Consider the following 22,648-nt stretch of genomic DNA (forward strand, 5'->3'; position numbering starts at 1 on the left):
CTAGATGGTAGAGGGTATTACAACTAATTAACGTGACAGAAATGCAATAGATACTTATACTGACATGAGCAAATGAAAAAATGTGCACACCAAAACTTTGAACTTTATTTTCTCCCAAATTAACTATACGGTCTTCTTGGATTATTTTCACTTATAAGCTAGGCCCCAAAATGTGTTCCAAGTTCAATAGCCCTGTAAGATTCCATTCACATATAAGTGAATATACCATATTCTCTAAACCACTTATATTATTACATCACGTTTGAAGGTTGTAACAAACAGGAAGTCTTTCTAAAACAATGTCCTTGAATTCCACTTTTTTTATTTAATTAGTGTACATAATCCCATCCTATGATTGATGCAGTTCAGATAGAACATTATTCTGGTTAATAGTTGACATTAAAATATATTTCAATCTGGAAAGACAATAAACCTCCCCCATAACTATTGTGGAATTCTTGGCCAATCATTGTATTTCCACTTCTGCAATGGGCAGCTCCATATGTTAGTTAACCAAGCATAAATTTATGGCTAAAGTGGACTTACCTACATCTTCACTACCTAGGCCCCAGAACATTCACCATACATGTTCTACTCTCTGATAAATCCAAATAAGGTATAAGTAACATGTTTAGCACTATTTTACAGTGCAAGCATGTGGTATTTTTGGGACTTTCTTTTCTGTATTAACCTGCGGAGAACCAACGTCACTGAAAAATTGAGTCTGAGATGTACAGCAAAACATTCCAATTAATCTTTTAAACAATGCTGATGCCTCCTACATTTCAATGTCCTTCTCATATTGACCCATCTATTATTTTCTCACTTATATAACAAAACAGCTCTCTCTTTTGTTCCACAGGCAAAGGCATAAGCCATGCCTGTTCCAGATAGCCAGTGGTCCACATTGCTAATCTTCATCTCTAAAACTTTAGAAACAGGCATTAATACCTTTTTCTTTTCTTTGTCACTAATTATACATAGTTCTGCTTAGAAATGGGCTTCTCTAAGCTATTCTGCCTCATTTTTTATATTCAAGACTCACTAAAATTCTTCCCACTAGAAAAGTATACTGTTCTTGAAGACTAAAAATGGATTAGTTAACCTCCATCCCTTAACAACTTCAAGCACTAAACAACAATATTTCTGGTAATACACAGTTAAGACATGACATTCTCCTGGACTGATTTTCATGACTGCCATTACTAGGAGCCTGATTTCCGTCTCCACTGACCTGTCAGCTAATGTACAAGAGACAGACACTCAGTACCATTTAGAAGAATGTATACTATTCCTCCTCCATACACCAAATGAAGTCACATACCATCCCTCCACTATCAGTGTAAACACTGAAAGTGAGTTTAAACTGTCTGTAGTCTTTCCTTCTGTACACTTTTCCAAATCCTCTTATCTGACGCCTTGTATTTTGGATCTTAATGTCTGGTTCAACCCAATTCTTTCCTGTACCCTTTTCCCTTTCTCTTCTGCACCCCTCTCTACACTTTGCTTGCATTACTTATGCTCTTATTCTCACCTATATCTTCTTCTGAATTATTTACTCTTTTACCTTTGGGTAAAGCCTGAGCTAATATTATAGCCTACACTAAATGTCCCGCCTCTGCATATTGTTATTAATATGCTATTGTCCCTAACGTTTAGACCTCACCTCTACTCTAGTGCGATTAATATGTGCTTGTACAGATACTCTGCTATGACTATTGTTGTAACTACTTAGCACGTAAGTATGCATTTTTGCTGTTGATGACTATAAGAACTACCTAAACTGCAAGTATGTAACTTTGTTTGTTACTGCTGAGTTTTTCTCCCAAGAACTCCACTGAAAATGGGCTATTAGTTTACTCTATCCTGATCAGCAAATCTAAATAAATAAATAAATAAATATGACATGTTTTATAACCTAAAATATACTAAGATGGCAGCTATCACCTTTTTTCTTAAATATTGTACAGTAAAAGTGAAAAACAGCCCATGCAGCTTTTCAACAAATCCCTAACTCACTGTTTAACTGTCTCATAATTTATTTTTTATTTTATTATTTTATTTTACATTTATTGACCGGGCTAGTCTAACTGGATATATGTCCATTTTCAGTAGAGGCCCGAGGAGAAAAGCTCTGAGACAATAACAAGGACAGAAAAAAAAAATTTATACAAATAATCCGCAAGAAATAGAGATTACAAAAAAATAATTGTATAGTCCCCAAGAAAAAAAATGTTAAATACAAGAATAATTACATGAGTAAACAATTGAATGCCAGTAAAATACATTTTTTTTTGTAGAGAGCCAAAAAAGAAATAGTTCTTGTTTAGTTTCAGTAAGCATAAAAAATACAAAATAAAAATAAAAATTTATATAAGAAAAAGCAAAAAGATATTTAATATCAATAGAACTTCATATAGCATAGTGGGGAGATACAAAAAAGAGAGCAAGAAGTTTAAACATGCCATGTATGGAAGGTAGAGGAGTTTCAGCAAAAATAAATCCAGTTTGAGAGTTAGAGTAGAAAGAGGAGAATAAGTATCAGTCAGGCTGAGAGCAGGGGCAAAGCCATTTGGTTTTAATGAAGTTTTTCAACTGATTCTTGAAAAGGTTGGTGGAAGTAAGGGATGTGATCTCAGTTGGAAGTTTGTTCCAGGAATTGCCAACTGCATTTGAGAATAGGCAGTCTCCAGCTTTGTTAAAGGATTTAGTAGTGGCGACTTGTAGTTTTTTAGCTGATCTTAGGGTAGGAAGGTTTTTATAAGAATTTACTAGGTTACATAGTATGGGAGTGTTTGAAGGATGATGTAAAATCTTGTGAATAAAAATGAGTTGCTGGTAAACTCGTTGGTTTTGTACTTCCAGCCATCCGAGATGTTTAAGGTTAAGGCAGTAGCGAGTACGGAAGGGGGCACTGGTGGCAAATTTAGCTATGTTGTTGTAGGTGGTTGCTAGTTTATTTAGATTAGTTTTGGATAGGTTGGTATATATAGGTGAGGCGTAGAGTAGGGTGTAAATAAGGTGGGTTTGTGCAATAGAGATCTTTGCTGACTCTGTAAGAAATGGTCTGATTCTGTAAAGGAATCCAAGTTTTCTATTTACTGATTTAATACTAGCGTTAATGTGTGAGTCAAAGGTGAGATGGTTGTCTGTTAATACACTGAGGAGTTTGGTGGTGGTTTCAGGGGCTATTAATGTGCCATTGTTTGATTTTACTGTGAAATTGATAGAAGGGGATTTCTGTGTGGGAGCAAATAGCAGTAGTTTAGTTTTTTTAGGGTTCAGGTGGAGACAACGTTGAGGGAACCAGTTTTCCACTAAAGTAAAGACAGTTTGTGTGTTAGCCTGTAATTCAGCAGGGGAGGATGCGGTACATGCCAGAGTTGAATCGTCAGCATATTGTATGCATGTAGTTTGTGGAAGGGAAGTTTTTAGATCATTAATGAAAATTGTGAAAAGGAGAGGTCCAAGAATGGATCCTTGAGGGACTCCAAGGGTGATAGGAATATGAGAAGATAGATTGTTTTCACACAGGACCCCTTGTTTCCTGTTTTCAAGGTAGGATTGGAACCATTTTACTAGTTGATGATCAAGGGAAAGTGATTAAAGTATACTTAATAGTATTTGGTGGTTAACCATATCAAAGGCCTTTGAGAGATCTATGAAAAGAGCAGAAGATAGAAGGTTAGTATTCCTGTTTTTATTAATGCAGTCTGTAAAGGATAGAAGAGCTGTTGTGGTACTATGGTGAGGCCTGAAACCGTGCTGGCAGTCAACTAGAAGGTTGTTTTGTAGGAGATACTGAAGTAATTGCCGATGGATGCATCGCTCCATAATTTTTGCAAGGGGGGAGAGAAGGGCTATTGGGTGGAAGTTAGATAATTCATTTGAGGTACCTCCCTTATGCAGAGGGATGATATGGGAGATTTCTATTAGATGTATATATATATATATTAGATGTATATTTTTGCATCCCTGGTCCTAAAAATAAATAAATAAATCCCAATGATTTAGCTCAGTTCAACAATTTTTTATGGGCTGTTGGAGGTACATATGTGTATCTCTAAATGTCAGACATTCTGATGTACCTAAACTTTCTGTCAGGCATGATACCAGCTGCAGTCATGCACATTCAAAACACTAGTGAGGAAAATAAGTTCAGTCCACAAAACAATAAAATAAATTCATTCTCTCAAATGTTTACAGAGCAGCTTAAGTAGATGAAAGAACAAAGATGAGGAGGGGACATCACTGCCTGTTGATTCTTGTAAGCAGAATTTAAGGAGGTAGCAAATAGTTCTGTAATGTTCTACCTTTCTGATTGGCACTAATGATATGATCTCATCTAGTAAAATGGTGATGTGACAAAATTGAACACCTATTACCTTTTTATTTCTATGCTGCTGGGAAAGGGGCAGAGAGAGAGAGTTTTTCAAACACACTTGTAAAATTTAACATCTGTGCATGTGTATCAGCCCACCAGTAGTCATGAAATACATGGAATGCGTTAAACAATAGCAGCCATTCCCAACTTTAACAAATCACACCATTATTTGTAAGTTCTGATATGCTGCTCATATTATCACCCTTATTTTGAACTCAGAGTTTAACAAAGCAATGGATTTATTTTTATGCACAGCAGCAGATCCTCTGGACCCTACCCAGTTTGGGTTTGTAAAAGGCAGATCATGTCTCCTAAACCTGATAGACTTTTTTGAAGCAGTCACCAAAGACAAAGATGAGGGTAAGGTGGTTCACACAGCCTATCTAGATCTTGCCAATGCTTTCTACACCATCCCCCACTCTGGAATTATAGATAAACTCACTAATCTAGGTATAAATCCCTATGTCACAAGATGGGTTGCCAACTGGCTCATGGCCAGAACCCACACTGTGAAAGTAGCCGATTCCAAATCCGACTTCAGACCAGTGACAAGTGGAGTACCACAGAGTTCAGTCCTGGGTCCTCTTCTGTTTGGTATCTACTTCTCTGAAGTACTGGCTAACACAGAAGGTCTATGGCTAACGAAGTTTGCAGATAACTGCAAACTAGGAGCTATAATCGAAACTCCTAATGATGTGAACATCCTACAAAAGGGCCTCACTGAGACAGATGCCTGGTGTCAAAGCCATGGCCTGAAGCTCAATGCCAAAAAGTACATTGTCATTCCCCTTTGGTAAAAACTCTGTGCCCATGAACTGCCATATAGGTGGTAGTCTACTTAACAGCGAAAGTGTGATGAGACCTTGGGACACAGGTGGACAGTAGTCTCTCCTTTGATAATCAGATTGTTACAGTGGTCAGGAAATCCTTCTACATGGCACACCTCATCACAAAAGGTTTCTCATCCAGAAAAAAAGAGGTCATTGTTCCCCTTTACTCCACTCATTAGATCCATTATATAGTACAATGCCCCTTTTGGTATGTACCTCACAAGGCATTTACAACAACTGGAAAGGCCACAGAAATACCTCACAAAGAGGATTACTGGCCTCAAACAGATGCCCTACGCAGACCGTCTAAAAAAACTCCAGCTTTACTCTGTCGCATATCGCCTACTCAGAGGCGATCTCTGCCTAACATACAAAGCTATGTCAAACCCAGAGCTGTTGGACATGCTCTACTTAAAGAAATCCCAATCCCTCCGAGCTACACGCTGTAGGGACCTAAACCTTGTCACCACAATAAACAGAACATGCTGGAAAGAGAGATTCCTGTCCCAGATAATTCCCATACTCTGGAACAGACTACCTCTCTGTGTCAAACAGAGTTCCTCATTAGCACTCTTCAAGAAAAATCTTGATGATTGGATGGGAACTAGGAAATTCACCCCGCGGATCACTTCTGTGGCTCTGCTCGACAGGGGCACAGGAAAATAATTTTCTTGGGTGGCGAAAGCCAGGGTACCCTTTTGGCTAGGCTTATATAGGCCCTACAGCCAATAGCCTACCTATGAACCTATGAACCTAAGCTTAGGGAATTAAGATAATTCCCGTCATTCAACACATCTCTCAAAACTCTCTCCTGTTTTGTTTAATTATATTGTCCTCATCCACATCCACTGAAATCTTACAAAAAATTCCACTGGGGGCATCCAGCCTTGGTGCTTTCCACTGGATCATGCTTCACAAATGACATACAGCAGCACTGAGAAGTTAATGGTGGAATGGCACTGAACATTAAGTGATCACATGCTCAAGTAACCACCATTTCTATAGACATAACCACACGTTTAGCTACTATGACTGCCACATTAATTTATAGTAGGCAAGTGTACGTGGCCTCGGCCTGTAGCCTCCGACTAGTTTCTACTTAATGAAATATTTGTATAACCTCTATTAACATAACTATGAGTCATCAGGTATGGTTTGTATTTCTTCTTTTACCTGTCCTGCTTCATATCTATGCTTAAGATATAACTGTCTAGCATAAATCTGTGCTTGTTCTTGAAGTTTCCTCAGTACCTTTTATAACTGTTCTGTATCACTATTTTATGAACATTTACTCATCTTTGCCAATAGGAAGAGTGCAGACTCTAGCAATGTTGAAACTTTTTTGCCTTGCATAAACTGACGATGTGAAAAACACTACAACAATGGGAAGGAGCACAGTTTTAGATGTACTAGTATACCGGTATCAGCTGAAATTTGTCTATCCATCCCCTGGATAACTCAACTGCTCTTAGCTGTTTCAGCTTCATCTTCTAAGGCAGTATGATGTCTATTTGTAACAGTAATTTCACAACATGGTACATTATTGGGGTGCCTATTTATATAGTAGGAAGTAACTTGTAATGGTTGTCTTGGCACAACAAAAAGGTAAGCAATTATCTGTGTAACTGAAAAGAAACAATGTTGTAACATTTTTATCTGTAGCTAGAGGCAAAAATAATTGAAGTAATATATTTGAAGTAGCTGATGAAAACTGATGATAAGTATGTTTACATTATTGCAAGTAACATAGAAATGACTTCATAAATTTGGTTAATTCCACTCTTCAAACTTTATTTGATTTCTTTTACATATTGCAAGGAAACAGAATGGCAATTTTTAATTATAAAAAACAGTAAAATCACCAAGGGGCAAGGTATATAATGCTTCTTTCTCTTGTATGTAATTTTGTAGTGAAAAATAAAACAGATTTGTTCCTTAAAACACTCTTCTTATGTATCATTTGGTAGTAGTACAATATGGCTAAGTTAAATAACCAGATGTATATTTTTCAATGTATAATTCAGTTCAACTGTATGCATCTTGGACAATCTCTTTATTACTCTTAGTGCATATGTGACACAAAAAAATTCTGAAATCTAGTAGAAATGTAATACCTTCAGGCAAACATAAGCTTTGCAGCTACCTGAGCTTTATGATATAAAGAAGCCCTTCATCAGTAGACAATAAATAAATTGCATTAATAACCACTTGTGCCTAGAGAGGTAGAAAATATTTGTTTCCCATTAGCTAGTCTGTACACCAGGTACTTAGAATTTTGTGTGTGTGTGTGTGTGTGTGTGTGTGTACAAGTTAAATGTTCCTCCCTGAATGATACATTTGACATCTGTGTAAAGTATTTACACAAGAAGCCCACTTAGTCTGTTAGCTTGGTTAAACATGTTTTGTTCTTCCTGTCACAGAGAAGATGTGCTGTAATTCAAAAAGATCCTCATTGCTAATACAAATTGTCTCCTGCAGGTAGGTCAACTTACATGACCGTGAAGAATCTGTTTCTAAAGCTGCATTGGCTCAATGAGAAAATTCCTGCTATTGGTTCATTACCATATCTTTGGATCATCCTTGTTTAACACTAGGGCTATCAGACCTGATGGTAGCAGAGTTTTCCCGCTGGCATCCCATACATCATGTTGGCACTCACACAAACAATAGACAGACAGATGCAAACACACACACACACACACACACACACACACACACACACACACACACACACACACACACACACACACACACACACATTAATACACATACACTCCATGCTCAGATGTTTGCACATACACCTACACATCCACTTACGAATAAAGAATCTCCCCTACAGTTGTTCACTCTCTCTAAAACACCCATTCACTCCCATATGAATGTTTCAAAACAGACACTACATGTGCACATACACACACACACACACACACACACACACACACACACACATGTATTCAGAGTCTGTAAGACAATACTTTGCCTTAACCCCATTTGAAAATTATTATCTTAACTTAAAGGTTTTTCTCTATCAACAAGCATTACATGAATTTGGAAAGAAATGTTTTGCAGAATTGCAAAACATTGCTGCTGAAAGCAAAGCTTATGCATTTAAATCAATATGAGTTTGTCACCATTCACTTCAAATGTCAACATATATTAATTAAATGCATGGATTTTAATTTTAAATTTTTAATATCTAAGTTTTTAATCTATGTTATATTTTACCTTTTAGGGAATTCGGGGATTTCCAGGAAGCCCAGGTCAAAAAGGAGACAGAGTATGTTTTTTAATTTATGTTTTTTTCTGAAATATTTTCAAAAGTTCAGTGGTGTTTCTTGCTTTTTGGCACAATTAGTTTACTTGGTTCTTCAGGTTTGTCCTTCATCTCTGAGAAGTATTATATGCCAGACTTCCAAAAATAGTTTTAAAAAAAAAGTAAATAATGCCTCTGCTTTTGCTTGTTTTATCTGTTTCTAAAGGATTAATACATACGACTATGTACAAAAACAGTCCATCCACCTATTCATTTTAATTTTCTCTTGTACTGGTGAAGGTTATAACTGCAATATGTACAGCAATACTGTAGGCCAATTATTTTTTTCCCTTCTGCTTCTTTTCTTAGACCCTCTGATGAAATTCTCAGAAGCTTCTAGTAATTCTCAGAAATAATGTAGTATCAGCAGTCAGTGGGATGGCAACTAGATCTCCATTATTTAATCATATCTGTTGGAACCCTCGAAGGACAATCCTGAAAGGCATCCTGTTCAGACCGGTTCAACTGTTTTGTCTTAATGCAACTAAGGCATTCTGCTCCACTAAGCCCCCCCCCCCAATCATATATTCCATCACCTTTTTTTGGGGAGTGTGAGCAAAGTGGCTCTGCAAAGAAACCTTATTTAAAGCAAACTGCAAACTCCGTCTCATCTTTTTGGTCATTACCCAAAGTATATGACCTATAGAGGGGTTACTGATATAAATTAGCCAGTCAGTTTCAATATTTTTCAATGGGCTGAGATCTTTCTTTACTACCAAAGACCAGTAAGTACTTTTTTTTCTAACCCCCTCCCCAATTCTGTATCCAGTTGCTGCTAACCTATCTGTATCATCCTGAATACCTTAGTTGCTCCTTTTGGATGATCCTAATGTATCTAAGCAAGCCTGACAACTTCTTGGCGTTAGAGTCTTGTAGCTTCTCAGCCCTGGGAATAGGGAGCAAAGTGGCAGATGGGACATATGAACTGGAGCTGGAAGTATCAGAGCACACACACACACACACACACACACACACACACACACACACACACACACACACACACACACACACACACACACACACACACACACACACACACACATACACACACACACACACAATGAGACATCTTGTTACCTCACTTTTCAGCAGTTATGACCCCTCAAGGTCCCTGGTTTCTGTGAAAGGTGTAGTAAAATCCACATCCTCCTGCCTAGTAATAGGAGAGTTGGACAACATTTTTTTCATTATATCCCCTGGTTGACTCTTCCTATTAAGTGTTTCTGGGAGAATTACACTAGCAAATTTTAATAGACGCTATACTAATGCCTGGGTATTAATGACAAACTAACTATTAATACCCTGTTAATGTTGAAAAAGGCAAGGGTGTGAGTGTACATTTATATGTTTGTATTTATTATTTTAAGTAAATTCACAATTTTTGCATGGGCTTTTAAAATAAATAGTATTATTAGATTTAATTATTTAATTGTTCTTAATAAATTCAAAGTTATATTTAAATGGGCTTTTTTAAAACAAATGATATTACTGGGTTTAAGCATTTTGAATTTAAAATTTTAATGATAATTGGATTTAATGTATTGAAAGTTATATTTAATTGGACATTTTAAATCATGTGATAAAGGTTTGGATTATTCATGGAATTAATTTTAGAGATGCGTTATTCTGATGAATGAAAGCACTTAATGCTATTTTAATAAATTGTGGCAGTTCACTGGTGGTAATGGCTTTTTAAAATACAGTAAGGAACTGCTTTAACAAGTGCAACAAAAGGGAAAAATGAATACATCTCTAAAACTTTCAACAGATAATATCAATATAAAGAGTCAGAATCTTTTTTTCCATAACACAAACAACATTTGATCCCTTTCTGTTGTAACTATTATTTTCTAATATCATCTTATGCTTATGCATTTTATTTTTAAGTCTGAGCTTTGAGATAAGAAATAAATTATTTCATTTTTAATTAAAATTGGCATCCATATTTTATCAACATTTAATAATTAAATTAGAACAAAAAATGCAATCAATGGTAAATTTCTGCTGTTTTAGAATTGGAGTAGCAATTGAATTTTTCCAATAATTAAGCTTTTTTGCTTTAAAATAATACCGATAAATCTGTTATGTAAAATGTCAATTATTTTCTTGGAAGATAATTTATAAATCTCAGGTAAAATATTGAGCATAATCATTTCCTTTAGTATAATCAATAACATGAAGATTATACAATATAGTGTACTGTTAGTGAATGAAATCTGGACAAAGCCTAAAATAAAGAGGAAGAATGGCCCAAAATATGGGCAGATTTTAAATATTGCTCTGATAAAGTTAGATATTTGCTAGTATAACATGATTCGTGTTAGCATGCATTTTCTGAAGGGTATGAAGTCTGAAGCTCAAATGTATGTAATTATTTAGTTACTTGAATCCTCAGTGATTTGCTAGAAAGCCACACATTTTATGAGGAACAGACCCAAAATGTAAGGCACAAATCTGGACATTCTGCAAAAGTCTGCACAGCTGAGAGGTATGTAATAAAGAAATCCCGCATTCTCTATCAAATAGGGAAGACAAGTGAGTAAATGTAGAATAATTATCTTTAAATTCATTTTTGTCTCTCAGATTTAGATCATTAGTCAAATTCTTCAGAAAGTTTGCACTAGCATAAATTCTGTAGTCATTAATAAAACCAACATTACCATTATCTCAAATGTAATTACTGTACTGACACTAATTCCAGCATTTAGTGCACTGACTATGAAGTCTTTAAAACACACTGGGAGTGATGAGTTAATCTTAATGGAAATGCATGCTGCCACCCTTAAAATTGTTTCTACTGGCATCAAACTTTATGCTATCTAGATGCTTTTAAGTAGCAAAAATGCAATTACAATTAGAAATAACTTAGAATGATCAAAGTTCTAAATGCTTCTTTAATTGAATGACTAATTACCATAGTGTGTGTGTGTGTGTGTGTGTGTGTGTGTGTGTGTGTGTGTGTGTGTGTGTGTGTGTGTGTGTGTGTGTGTGTGTGTGTGTGTGTGTGTGTGCTGGGGGGACTAAAACCACTATCAACTAAGCTTAAATGTTTTAAAAACAAAACCTTCACTTTCATTTGATTAGGATTGCACTGAATTCATTTTTTTCTATTAGCTAATTGTCTTTTTAGTACTTCCTCTATTGTAGAGATCAGAATCAAGGTTTATTTAAATCCTGACTGAATGCCACTAGACAGAGGTAGTTTACTTTCTAGTCTTTGAATGATGACTTGCCTCTGTGTAATGACAGTGTGGTAGCATAATGATTATTTATTTATGTCTTTGTTTTAGGGAGAACCTGGTTATGTACTGGGAAATGGTGAAATTATTCCAGGAAGAAAAGGAGAACAAGGCATGCATGTAAGTTCTGATTTTTTTTTATCATAAATAAAATATTTCTATATGCTGAGATACTTTTAAAGACAGCCACATTAGGTTGTATTTCAGTTTATTTACCTCAGATGAAATGTTGTAAGAGGTACAGCAAAATCAATCAATCATGAAAAAAAAAATATTATCACAATAATACTAGGGTTTATAATGATGTATATCATTTGGTGAAGAAGAGGTGGCAAATATTATCCAGCTTCCAGTTTAGTATAATGAACTAAAACTATAAGCCGCAAACAGGTTTTAACTTCTAGTAACTGGTTTGATTCCCTTAGTTTTCAATTGCAAAATTGCAAATCTCTTAACCAGGTAGTTCTGCTGAGTTATTCCTAAAAGGAGGCACTTGTGACTAATGGGATTATCAGGTTAACAAATAATTAACAAATAAGAATAAGTTAACTAAAAAAATTGTGTACTCATATAAGAGACTAAACTGACAAAGAGAGACAAATATGATATTTTTCAGGAAGGGATGAACGAAAAACAATGTGGTACAATGTGCACATACAGAAAACAAGATAGTGGGCCAGATTTATGAAAGCTTGCACATAGTTGTAGAGTAGAGTAAGACGTCAGACATCCAATATGTCTGCTGAGCGATCCAGCAACAGCCGGCAGGAGCGTGCATGATAGCTTCTTAAGCTACTCTTGCACGGACAGCGTCATGGTATGCAAATTACCTCATTTGCTGCTGAAAGCTATGCAAATGTGGTAAATTTGCAATCCAGGAAACACTAAACTGTCAGTGGAAGATTAGTGTTATTTGCAGAAATGTACTCCGTTGGTAACGGAGTACAGTTCTGCAAATTGCTAAACGAAGCTATGACAGCTCCAAATAAAGGATGCATCCAGTTGAGGAAGCATGCCAATGGCCAAATATAAGGCCATTGGCATTTTTAAATGTTTAAAATTATTAAAATCTAATTTTTTTTCCCCAATCGCCGATGTTTAAGCATAGCGCAGCGCCGTGCAAACGTGCGGTGCTTAAAAAACAATAAAATAATTTCAAAATAGCCACAAATAGGCATTTTCACTAAAAAGCTTATCCTGCCATGCAGGCGAATGGCAGGCTGAAGACAACATGGCCACTGAGTAGTGGTTGCTAAGGGGGGGAAGCTTAGTGTGAGAGATGTAACCAAGCATTAGTAGTCAATTCTATGCAAATGAAGATAAGGATAGTGAATCCCAATTTTAGCCAGCATGTGAGCCATGTCGCAAGAGTGTAAGTATAGGAGTAGGTCTGTAGTAGAGTAGAAGATATGTGACATCATGAGGGGGTATGTCAGAAAGGCTGTATGCTTATTGGAGCACGCTGTGTTTAGCCTGAGTTGCTCAGGATTGCAAGAGGCGTGTCTACAGTTGTCCTTTTTGAAAACCAGAAACCAAAGGTGTACATTGTGAAAATATCTGAAATTTCTTGCAAACGGCACACAGCATGTGCGCCCGTGTGAGCCCGTGTGCGCGTGTTTGCTCTTGTTTGTGCTGCGCTGCCCCGAGCGGAAACAGAAAGGGAAAAGGAAGGAAAAGAAGTAGTAGGAAGTTAACCAAGGAGAACTAGCAGAACTGCCAGGTGAAATATATCAGAATCAGCCAATTACACAGGCAGCAGACTAGCCCAGCCCAGCCCAGCACTTTAAACTCTGCAAACAGCATTCTTCCCTGTTTTTTCCCCAAGAACTCTGCAACACTGCAGTATACAAAGAGAGAAAGCTTAAAAACTTTAAAGTCGAACAAAATGTTAGGGGCTGCTCTTGCTATCATAAACCAACATGTGCAAGGTGCTGAGGGCGGTGATGTTGTGAATGCTGCTGAGCAACCCACAGTGAGGAGACAGAGAAGAGTGTACAGACCCAGGGTAACCTACCAGGGTTTACATGAGCTGGAGATAGTGGAGCGCTATAGGGTGGACAGAGACCTCCTGCAGCAAATTGTTGAGCTGTGCCGGCCACGCCTCACACACAGAATCAACAGAGGGAAACCCATCCCAGTGGATACCAAGGTATGTGTTGGCCTAAGAATACTAGCTACAGGTACCTTCCAGAGACAAACTGGTGATATGATGGGGATTTCACAGGCATCAGCATCCAGGGTACTGCACCAGTTCCTGGATGCCATGTCAGCACATGTCGGTGAGCACATATATTTCCCCAATTCCCGTGCATCTTTTCCACCAAATAGCAGAATACCCTGAGGTAGTGGGTGCAATAGACTGCACGCACATACACATCAAAGCACCACCCAGTGAGTGGATGCCTCCATCAACTTCCAGGTTGTGTGGGATGCCCAGAGCATAATAATGAATGTGTGCGCTGGCTGCCCTGGAAGCTATCACAATTCCCACATCTGGCATCTGAAGCAGCTGTACCAGAGATTTAACAATGGGGACATCCCTGACGGTCACCTAGTGGGGGATGCTGGATACGCACTGGAGCCATGGCTGATGACACCCATCAGAAATGCACACACACCCGAACAAGAACTCCATAATGAGGCACACGCACAAACAAGAAACATTATTGAGCGTGTGTTTGGGATGCTCAAGTCACGGTTCCAGTGCCTGGACACATCTGGTGGAGCCTTGCAGTACTCACCAACTACATGTACCCAAATTGTCATGGTATGTGCTATGCTACACAATATGATCCTGCGAAAACATCTGCAGCAGGAACAGCATGGGGCAGGGCCTAACAGCCGCCCACCATTGCCAAGGCCTGCACAGGCACAACGTGACTCGGAGGAGGAACAACCTGAGCCTGCCCCAGTAGGCAGAAGGAGATGTGCCCAGTATGCCCTGGCCTTGGCAAAGAGGCAATGCATATCACATACACTGACTCAGTAGGAACCCTGGAAATGACACCTCTCTCTGACTCGCACATACAGTAAAAAGGATGCCTAACTTGACACTACCTGTTTTCAAACATGTATAGGGAGTGTACTATGTGCATCCAACATAGGCAGCCCTGCAGCACCACCTGAGGCATGAGTGCCCTATTTTAAGCAATATAAAGCACTGCTAAGCACATTTTACCAGTATTGAGCATATTTAAATACAATTGTGTGTAGCTGCACACCACAATAACCAGCACAACGTCGGGCAACGTTGAACAATGTTGGGCAATGTGGGGCAATGTTGGGCAAAGTCGGGCAAAGTTAAGCAAAGTCGGGTAAACATGCTCACACCTGCTTTACTGCTCCTTAAGCAGTCTGGTCTGCCCAGCAGGAAAATAAAAAGCAGTGACAGGGCTCAAACTCAGGATACTGTGCACTATAGTCACAGTACTGAACCACTAAGCCATGACAGCATTTCACTGGCACAGACACAACTTAACTCACTCACACATACCAGTTGGGGGGGGGGTCACATACCTAACAGTCACAGCCAGCAGGGCAAATGTAGACAAATGCAAACACAAACAAATGCTGTATCATGCCCTCTGAAGAGGCATATGAGTAACCTCCCCCCAGGCCTATGCAGACAAATAACGGCAGACCAGGCAGTGTGATGTGGGTTAGGTAGGCTATGAAGTCACAAACTGATATGCGTGTAATTGGAAGCTAAGGTCTGTAGTGCAGTGATATACCTCAAGCCAGTATGATAGGCAAGAGTACAGACTGAAATGGCGTACCTGACATAGCAGTGCAGGCCTAGCAAATGTGTATAAGTGTCAGGTGAACCCTTCATCCTATGTACACCCACAGTAACAATCAGGTGTGCCCCCCCGGGTAGAAATGTACAAATAATAGCTGTCCCCACTGTATGTAGAATGACTCATGGAAGCCCTGCAGGCACACTGTGCTTCCTGTCGATGTACAACACAAAGGTGAGCCCTAAAGTAAAAGAGGCCTAGGGGAACTAACTCCATGGGTGGTGATAGCTGCACACTCTGGCCATACTAATATATGCCTTCAGGCAGATAGCCTATTACCTACCTATGTACCTATATACATATATACATATATATATATGTAGGGGGAACACAGTATAATAAGCCAAAGATGGATGGGCAGAGATGTGTGTAAGAGGGTGACCATGACAGAGAGCCATCCAGGACTGTCCCATCCAGCACACATCCCAATGGCACAAAAGACATGAGGTGCACATCTCACCCAGTGTACATACCAGCCACCAGTATTTGTAAGCATTACAGTGTATGCGGTCCATGCGCCTGCTATACAACATGATGGTACAATGAAGTACATATCTACTATCTCTAGACATGTACCTCTGTCAAAGAAAAAAAACTTCAAAGGCCAATACACTTAAGGTTCAGTTAAGGCACTTTAATTTACTTGCAGCAAGGAGACAAAAACATGCAAATACAAGGATTTGTCTAACTACTAACAGGAAGTATGTTCATTCTTATACTGTTTTACAAGACATGGCCTTCTAAGCTGATGTAATCAAACACAACTTTAAGCATTGTACTACATCAGGTGTTACTTCAGATTTTCTGCTGACATGACTAGATTTGTGAGAAACTTTTCAGAAAAACAATCTGGCCTTGGTGACTATTAATCTGTTTACAAGCGTCTATTGTACACTGTTACTTTTCAAGGTACTTTTCTAATACATATACAAGCAAATGCTGATTGCAGCTCATATTTTCAAGCAGGCTTTGTCCTAATTATCTGTTACTTCTACAGCTGTGTATGTTCTCATGGCACAGCGGAACTTCTTGTCTGAGTTTCATATAAGCAGTATTGTTCTATTCATTATTTTCCTAACACAAGCAGAAATCATCTGGTTCTCAGTAAATTTCCAAGGCACAAGCAAGATTTAGCTGACAGTACAAGGTCAGAAAGCAACTGCAGTTTGTACAGATTTATGCAGTATGAAATAGAATAAACGTGTTAACTCTTTTAGGCTCTGAATGCACTAAGCATATTACTAATACACACATTAATACATATTTTTCTAACATTTCCCCCTATTAATACTTTTATTCTACTTTCAAAATAAGCATAAACAGTGTGTTTTCTTCTCCTAACCTCTTCCACTCAGGATTTGCAGTTGAGAGTCATTCAGTTTAAACTTATGAAAGCATTTTCAGTCTTTTAACAGTTCTTCAAACTCAGTACTTTGATATAAGGTTTCAGAAACCGACATGTCTATAAGGCCTTTAATCAGTCTTTTCATACAGGGGATACCACAACAAACACATACTCCCAGTAGGAGCATACCTGCACAAATGGCAATCAGGATATTCATTAGGATGGTACCCCACCCCCCAAACCATTTCTGGAAAAAGTCTGTCAGTGGGTTTGGGCCTGGTTTGGTCATGGCCGACACTTGCTGAATTACCTCAAGATGATTGTCTATCTCGTGTTTATGGTCAGGAATATACGAACAGCATTCTTCTTGGATTAAAGCGCATGTACCACCTCTCACCGCTAGGGTGAAGTTTAGAGCCATGCGGTTTTGGAGCACTACAGTTCTCATAGCATTCAGTTCTTCAGTCACCAATTCAAGAGCAGAAAAAGTTGTGTTGCTCATTACTTCGAGAAGTTTTGACAGTTTTCTCAGCTCCCAAATCGATTTCACTGCTCCATATGCTGGGGATATGCCTGCCCACGATATAACACTATCACTCAAGTCCATATGTGTCAGCCCTTTGCCTAGGGAATGATGGTCTTTCCAATGCACATTGATTCATCCTACAGGATTCTCAGGTTTCTTTATGACCTCTCGGACATTTCAAATTTTCCCATGAGGCAAAACTGCAGTGTGTCATATGGCCGGAACTAGGTAACCCAAAATACAACTGCCGGACCAATTCTCAGGTAACCATTTGTATGCCTTTCTGCCACACACAAAATAACAGTCCTCTGCTTTAGTAGTAACCCTGCTATGAATATACACTCGTCCTGCATGAAACATTTTTCTATCAATTATAGACAGCTGTTTATAAAGAACAGAATTATGTTTTACTTCATCAAGTGTTTTATGCATCAATCCAAGAAATGAATCATAGTTTGTGTTACAATAAAGATCTACTTTGTTTCCTTTAGTATAACATCTATAAGGAACAGTCACATTGCAATTGCTCCAACCCACCTGAACAGTATCATTTTTATAAAAACACACAGTTCCCTTTTGTGGAACAGATAAGTGCAATGCTATTTTATCTTGTGCTGTAATGGTTGAGGTATCATAAATCAAGTTCTCCCAGGTCTCATTGACCCCTAGGGGGACCGTAGTCATTAATAACTCCCCTTATGCTGTCGGCAAAGCTGTGCAAATCCAGCAATTTGAAACATTGAAAGTCTCAGCATACACATATTTAATTGCCTGGTAAGTGTTAAAGTTTGGATGCCAGTTTATGAGTAACGCTTCACATTTATTCAGTTCAGTCTGTGTGGCTGGGAAAAGGAAAGGCCACAGCAAAAAGATTATTGTCACAAATACACTTAACAGGATGATTATGCAATACTTCTGAGGAAAGGGTTGTTCTGCATTCCTGTTTCTTCTGGACTCTATCATTTTTACTCTTGGCATGTAACAAGATTTTTGTCCAGTTCAAAGTTTTTAACTAATTTACAGTGCGTCAGGTGGATCCAAGAGGCACGTTCCGCTATCTTGACTGCAGTGGGTGTTGACAAAAGCACTTGATATGGACCTTCCCACTTTGGAAATGCCCAGTTCTTTCTCTTAACTACCTTCAGCCAGATCCAAACTCCAGGGGGCACTGCCACTTCTGACGGTCTTGTTTGTTCTTTATCTGAAACAGAATTTAACTGCAACAAATGTTTAGAATTTAATAATAACTTACACATATACTCTGCTAATGTACTGTCAGCTTCCTGGTCTGCAGGCATGAGAGATTTCCACTGAGGTATATAGTAAGCCCTTCCAAAGAGATTTTCAAAAGGAGTCAATCCTTTTGCATTCGGAACAGTTCTCATGCTCAACAGTGCCAGAGGCAGACAGTACACCCAGTTTCTCTGTGATTCTGATATTAACTTTCTTAGCTTACTCTTTAAAAACCCATTATGCCTCTCTACTAGCCCTGCTGATTGTGGGTGATACGCACAATGATTCTTTAAAGAAATTCCGAAAGATTTACTTAGCTGTTGTATGGTCTGATTGACGAAGTGCGTGCCATTGTCACTGTAGATCCTTTCTGGAATGCCGAATCTAGGGATGATTTCTTTGACAAGGACTTTGGCCACCGTTGTAGCATCTGGATTTTTAGTTGGAAAGGCTTCCACCCATCTGGAAAACATATCTACAATGACAAGACAATACTTCTTATTTTCACATTTATTCAACTCTATGAAATCCATACAAATAGTATGAAACGGATATGGTGGTGTAGGGGAACTCCCTTGCTTGGGCTTTAACACCCCTTGTGCATAATGTTTATTACAAACGTGGCATACCGCATAGAATTTTTTAGAGTAATTTGAGAAGCCATACGTCGTGAACACTCAGTTCACCAGCTGTACCATCCCCCCTGGCTCTGCTCATGGCTCAACAAAGCTGCATATCTATACAAATCAGATGGCAATATCGGTTTCCTTTCTTTAGAGATGTACAACCCCTTTTCAAGAATTGCTCCTCGTTTTACCCATCTTTGTTTTTCAACTTTCGTAGTAAGTGTCTGCATTGTTTTTAACATTTCTAAGTCTAAAATCTCAGGGTTGTAATTCCTCATTCAAAAGAAACGCTTCTGAAGCTGCCTGCTTTGCAGCTGTATCAGCTCTCGCATTACATAGGTTCATACTAGGCTAACTGCCCTTGCAAGCCATTTTACACCTAGCCAATTATCCCTTGTGAGACTCAAACCCTGCACTTTGTGTTTGTAAGGCAACTACCTTAGCTATTAGGCCACCCTCCCAACCCCAAACCTTTTGAAATCCTGTCCTGTTGCTTGGTATGAGCTGTGCATTTACAAATAGCTACTTTCTGAGGTAACTGAATAGATTCTAAAAGATCTAAAATAAACTGTGCATGATTGATCGGTTTGCCAGTAGATGTTATCATTCCTCGATTTTTCCACTGTTGAGCAAAAACATGTACAGTAGAAAAAGCTTACTGGCTGTCAGTAAAAATGTTTACACATTTACCCTTTGCTAAGGTACATGCCCTTGTCAAGGCAATCAATTCTGCTGCCTGTGCAGATAAACTGTGTGGTAAAGATTTCGCTTCTATAATGTCTGTGTCAGAAACTACTGCATATCCTACTAGGTTCTGTCCTGCAGTACCCCTTTTGCATGAGCCAGCCACGTAATATGTCACCTTGGCATCATCCGAGGGAACATCCGTAAGATCTTTTCTAGGTAGTGTCTTTTGCTCAATCACCTGCAGGCAGCTGTGTGGTGTGCCATCTGCAGGGGCTGGGAGCAAGGTAGAAGGGTTCAAAGTCGTACAACGTTCAATTGTCATGTGAGGTTGGCTCAACAATATAGTCATACAGGAAAGATGCCTAGAAGGGGAAAGATATGCTACCTTCTCTTACAGTAAAATAATCGCGACTGCATGAGGCACTCTCAATGTGAGAGGGTGGAGCAACACTACTGAGGCCGAAGCCTGTACTGCCATTGCAGCTGCAGCTACTGCTTGTACACAGTGAGGTAAAGACCGTGCCACTGGGTCCAGTTGTGAAGAATAATAAGCAATAGGGCATTGCTTGTCCCCATGTTGCTGCGTTAACACTGATGTCATATAACCTTGCTTACAATCTACAGTTTGGAAAAAACGTTTATGATAGTTTGGTAATCCCAAAACTAATGAGGACGCTATTAACTGTTTCAGTTTACAGAAAGCAGATTCTGCTTCTGGTGTCCATTGTAACAAATCCTGTGCTGCCATAGGCTTTTTATAAATCAGGTTAGTCAGCAGTGCAGATTTCAAGGCATAGTTTGGAATCCAGCTCCGACAAAAATTAGTCGTACCCAGGAAGGACATCATTTCCTTCTTGGTAGTGGGTTTTGGTGCTTGCAAAATCGCAATTTTTCTGTCCTCATCTAATGTCCTACCTTCCTTGGATATTACATATCCTAGGTATTTAACTTGTTTTTTCCAAAGCTGAAGTTTATTTTTGTTTACTTTATGTCCTTCAGTGGCTAAAAATTGTAATAGCACTATGGTATCTTCTTTACAATCTTGCTGGGTGGGGGCTGCCAGCAGGATATCATCAACATAAAGCAAAATCTGACCACCTCTTGGTGGGGTAAATCCCGCCAAGTTGCTTGCCATTTCTTGTGAGAATATTGTTGGACTTTCACAATACCCCTGTGGTAGTTGCGTTTATGTGTACCGTTTCCTCTGAAATGTGAATGCAAACTAATACTGTCTGTCAGGGTGTATCGGTATCGAGAAGAACGCATTGCTGATATCTACTACAGAAAAATATTTCTGTTGAGGTTTTAAATCATTCAACAGGGTGTGTGGGTCTGGCACCGTAGGTGACCTTGGTATTACTGTGTCATTTACAGCTTGTAAATCTTGGACCATACGCCACTCCCCATTCGCTTTCTTAACAGGAAATAAGGGTGTGTTACATGGTGAATCAGGAGATTCCACCAGCACCCCTTCCTTAAGCAAAGCTGCTATAATAGGTATGATTCCTACCTCTGCATCTTTTCTTAAGGGATATTGTCTTTTTTGTGGTCTAAATGCTGATTTTTGCATAATAGTAACTGGTCCCACTGTACGAATAAGTCCTACATCTGATTTTCCTGTTGAACAGAGAGTTTCTGGTATATTCTGTAAGGCATTCTCTTCCTCTTTCAATAGGAGTGCTAATCAGCTGTCCATGCTAGACTGCAAGTGTACAGCTGGCTGGGTCTGAGTTATCCAATTCAACTTCTGCATTTGTATTCCCTGTTCTGATTGTTCTAACTCTGTCTGTTTCTCCCATCTCGTGACTTTTTCTCTTAAGTCTACCCTTTTCACATTTTTGTCCTTAGTTAAGCTAACATGTGGTAATCGATTAGATTTATAAAGTGCAAAGAACTCCTGAGGCAATGAACAGCTGGCTACACTGTTCCCTTCTGTGTCCCAGTACAGATTACGTAATACTAATCTGTTTGCATGATTTCTAAACAATTCTTGTTCATATTCCTTATCAGGTTCTGGTGTGTTACAATAATACAGAGTACAGTGCAACAAATGCTGTTTATCAATGTCAAGGGAGGGGAACTTGCTGATGGCTACATTCATCAACTCTTCGGTCACTGCCCCTGGACCAGTCGTAACCAAGTCCTGGCTGTACCAATAATATGTTTTACCCTCCGATTGCACTGCAAAGGTATCAATTTGCCGCTGTGCTTCCATAACTTGCATGGTTGAACTACTGCTATACCAAATAGCTGCATAAGGTCTCTGCCCAAGAGGTTTACTGGGCATTTTGCAGAAACAACAATTTTGCTTTTCTGGGTCAATCCTGAAACAGGATCAGTTATCACAATATTATGGGAGAGGGGCTCCCGATACAGCTGTCCATTAGCTGCTTTCACTAATATGTAATCAGGTGACTCTGAGTTCTCTGGCAGCTTGGAGGGATGTATCAGGGTCCGTGAGGTCCCTGGGTCACACAAAAATGTGACTTCCCTCCCTTTTACCAGGAGTGTGACTTCTGGTTTTGTGTCTGCTAAATAGAGCTCTAAGCTCAATAAAGCCAAATCCAATATTTCATTTTCTTCACTATCCGTGACTTCTTGCACTTCCTCTATGTCTTCTGTTACATTCTCTACTCCCTCTATCACATACTCATTTGTCCTTTCTCTG

At 38.8% G+C, this 22,648-nt stretch overlaps 1 protein-coding gene across 1 annotated transcript in view; it reads left to right on the top strand.

Moving 5' to 3' along the window:
* The window catches only part of LOC122815075, a 3,014,144-nt gene that overhangs the window by 543,691 nt on the left and 2,447,805 nt on the right, over positions 1-22,648 (top strand). Inside the window, exons 30-31 of the mRNA XM_044087319.1 lie at positions 8,447-8,491; positions 11,818-11,886. Coding sequence (XP_043943254.1) covers positions 8,447-8,491; positions 11,818-11,886 — 114 coding nt within the window. The remainder of the gene's footprint in view (positions 1-8,446; positions 8,492-11,817; positions 11,887-22,648) is intronic.

The sequence above is a fragment of the Protopterus annectens genome, chromosome 11.part0 (genome assembly GCF_019279795.1).
Source record: "Protopterus annectens isolate FY-2018-M chromosome 11.part0, PAN1.0, whole genome shotgun sequence".
NCBI lineage: Eukaryota > Metazoa > Chordata > Ceratodontiformes > Protopteridae > Protopterus > Protopterus annectens.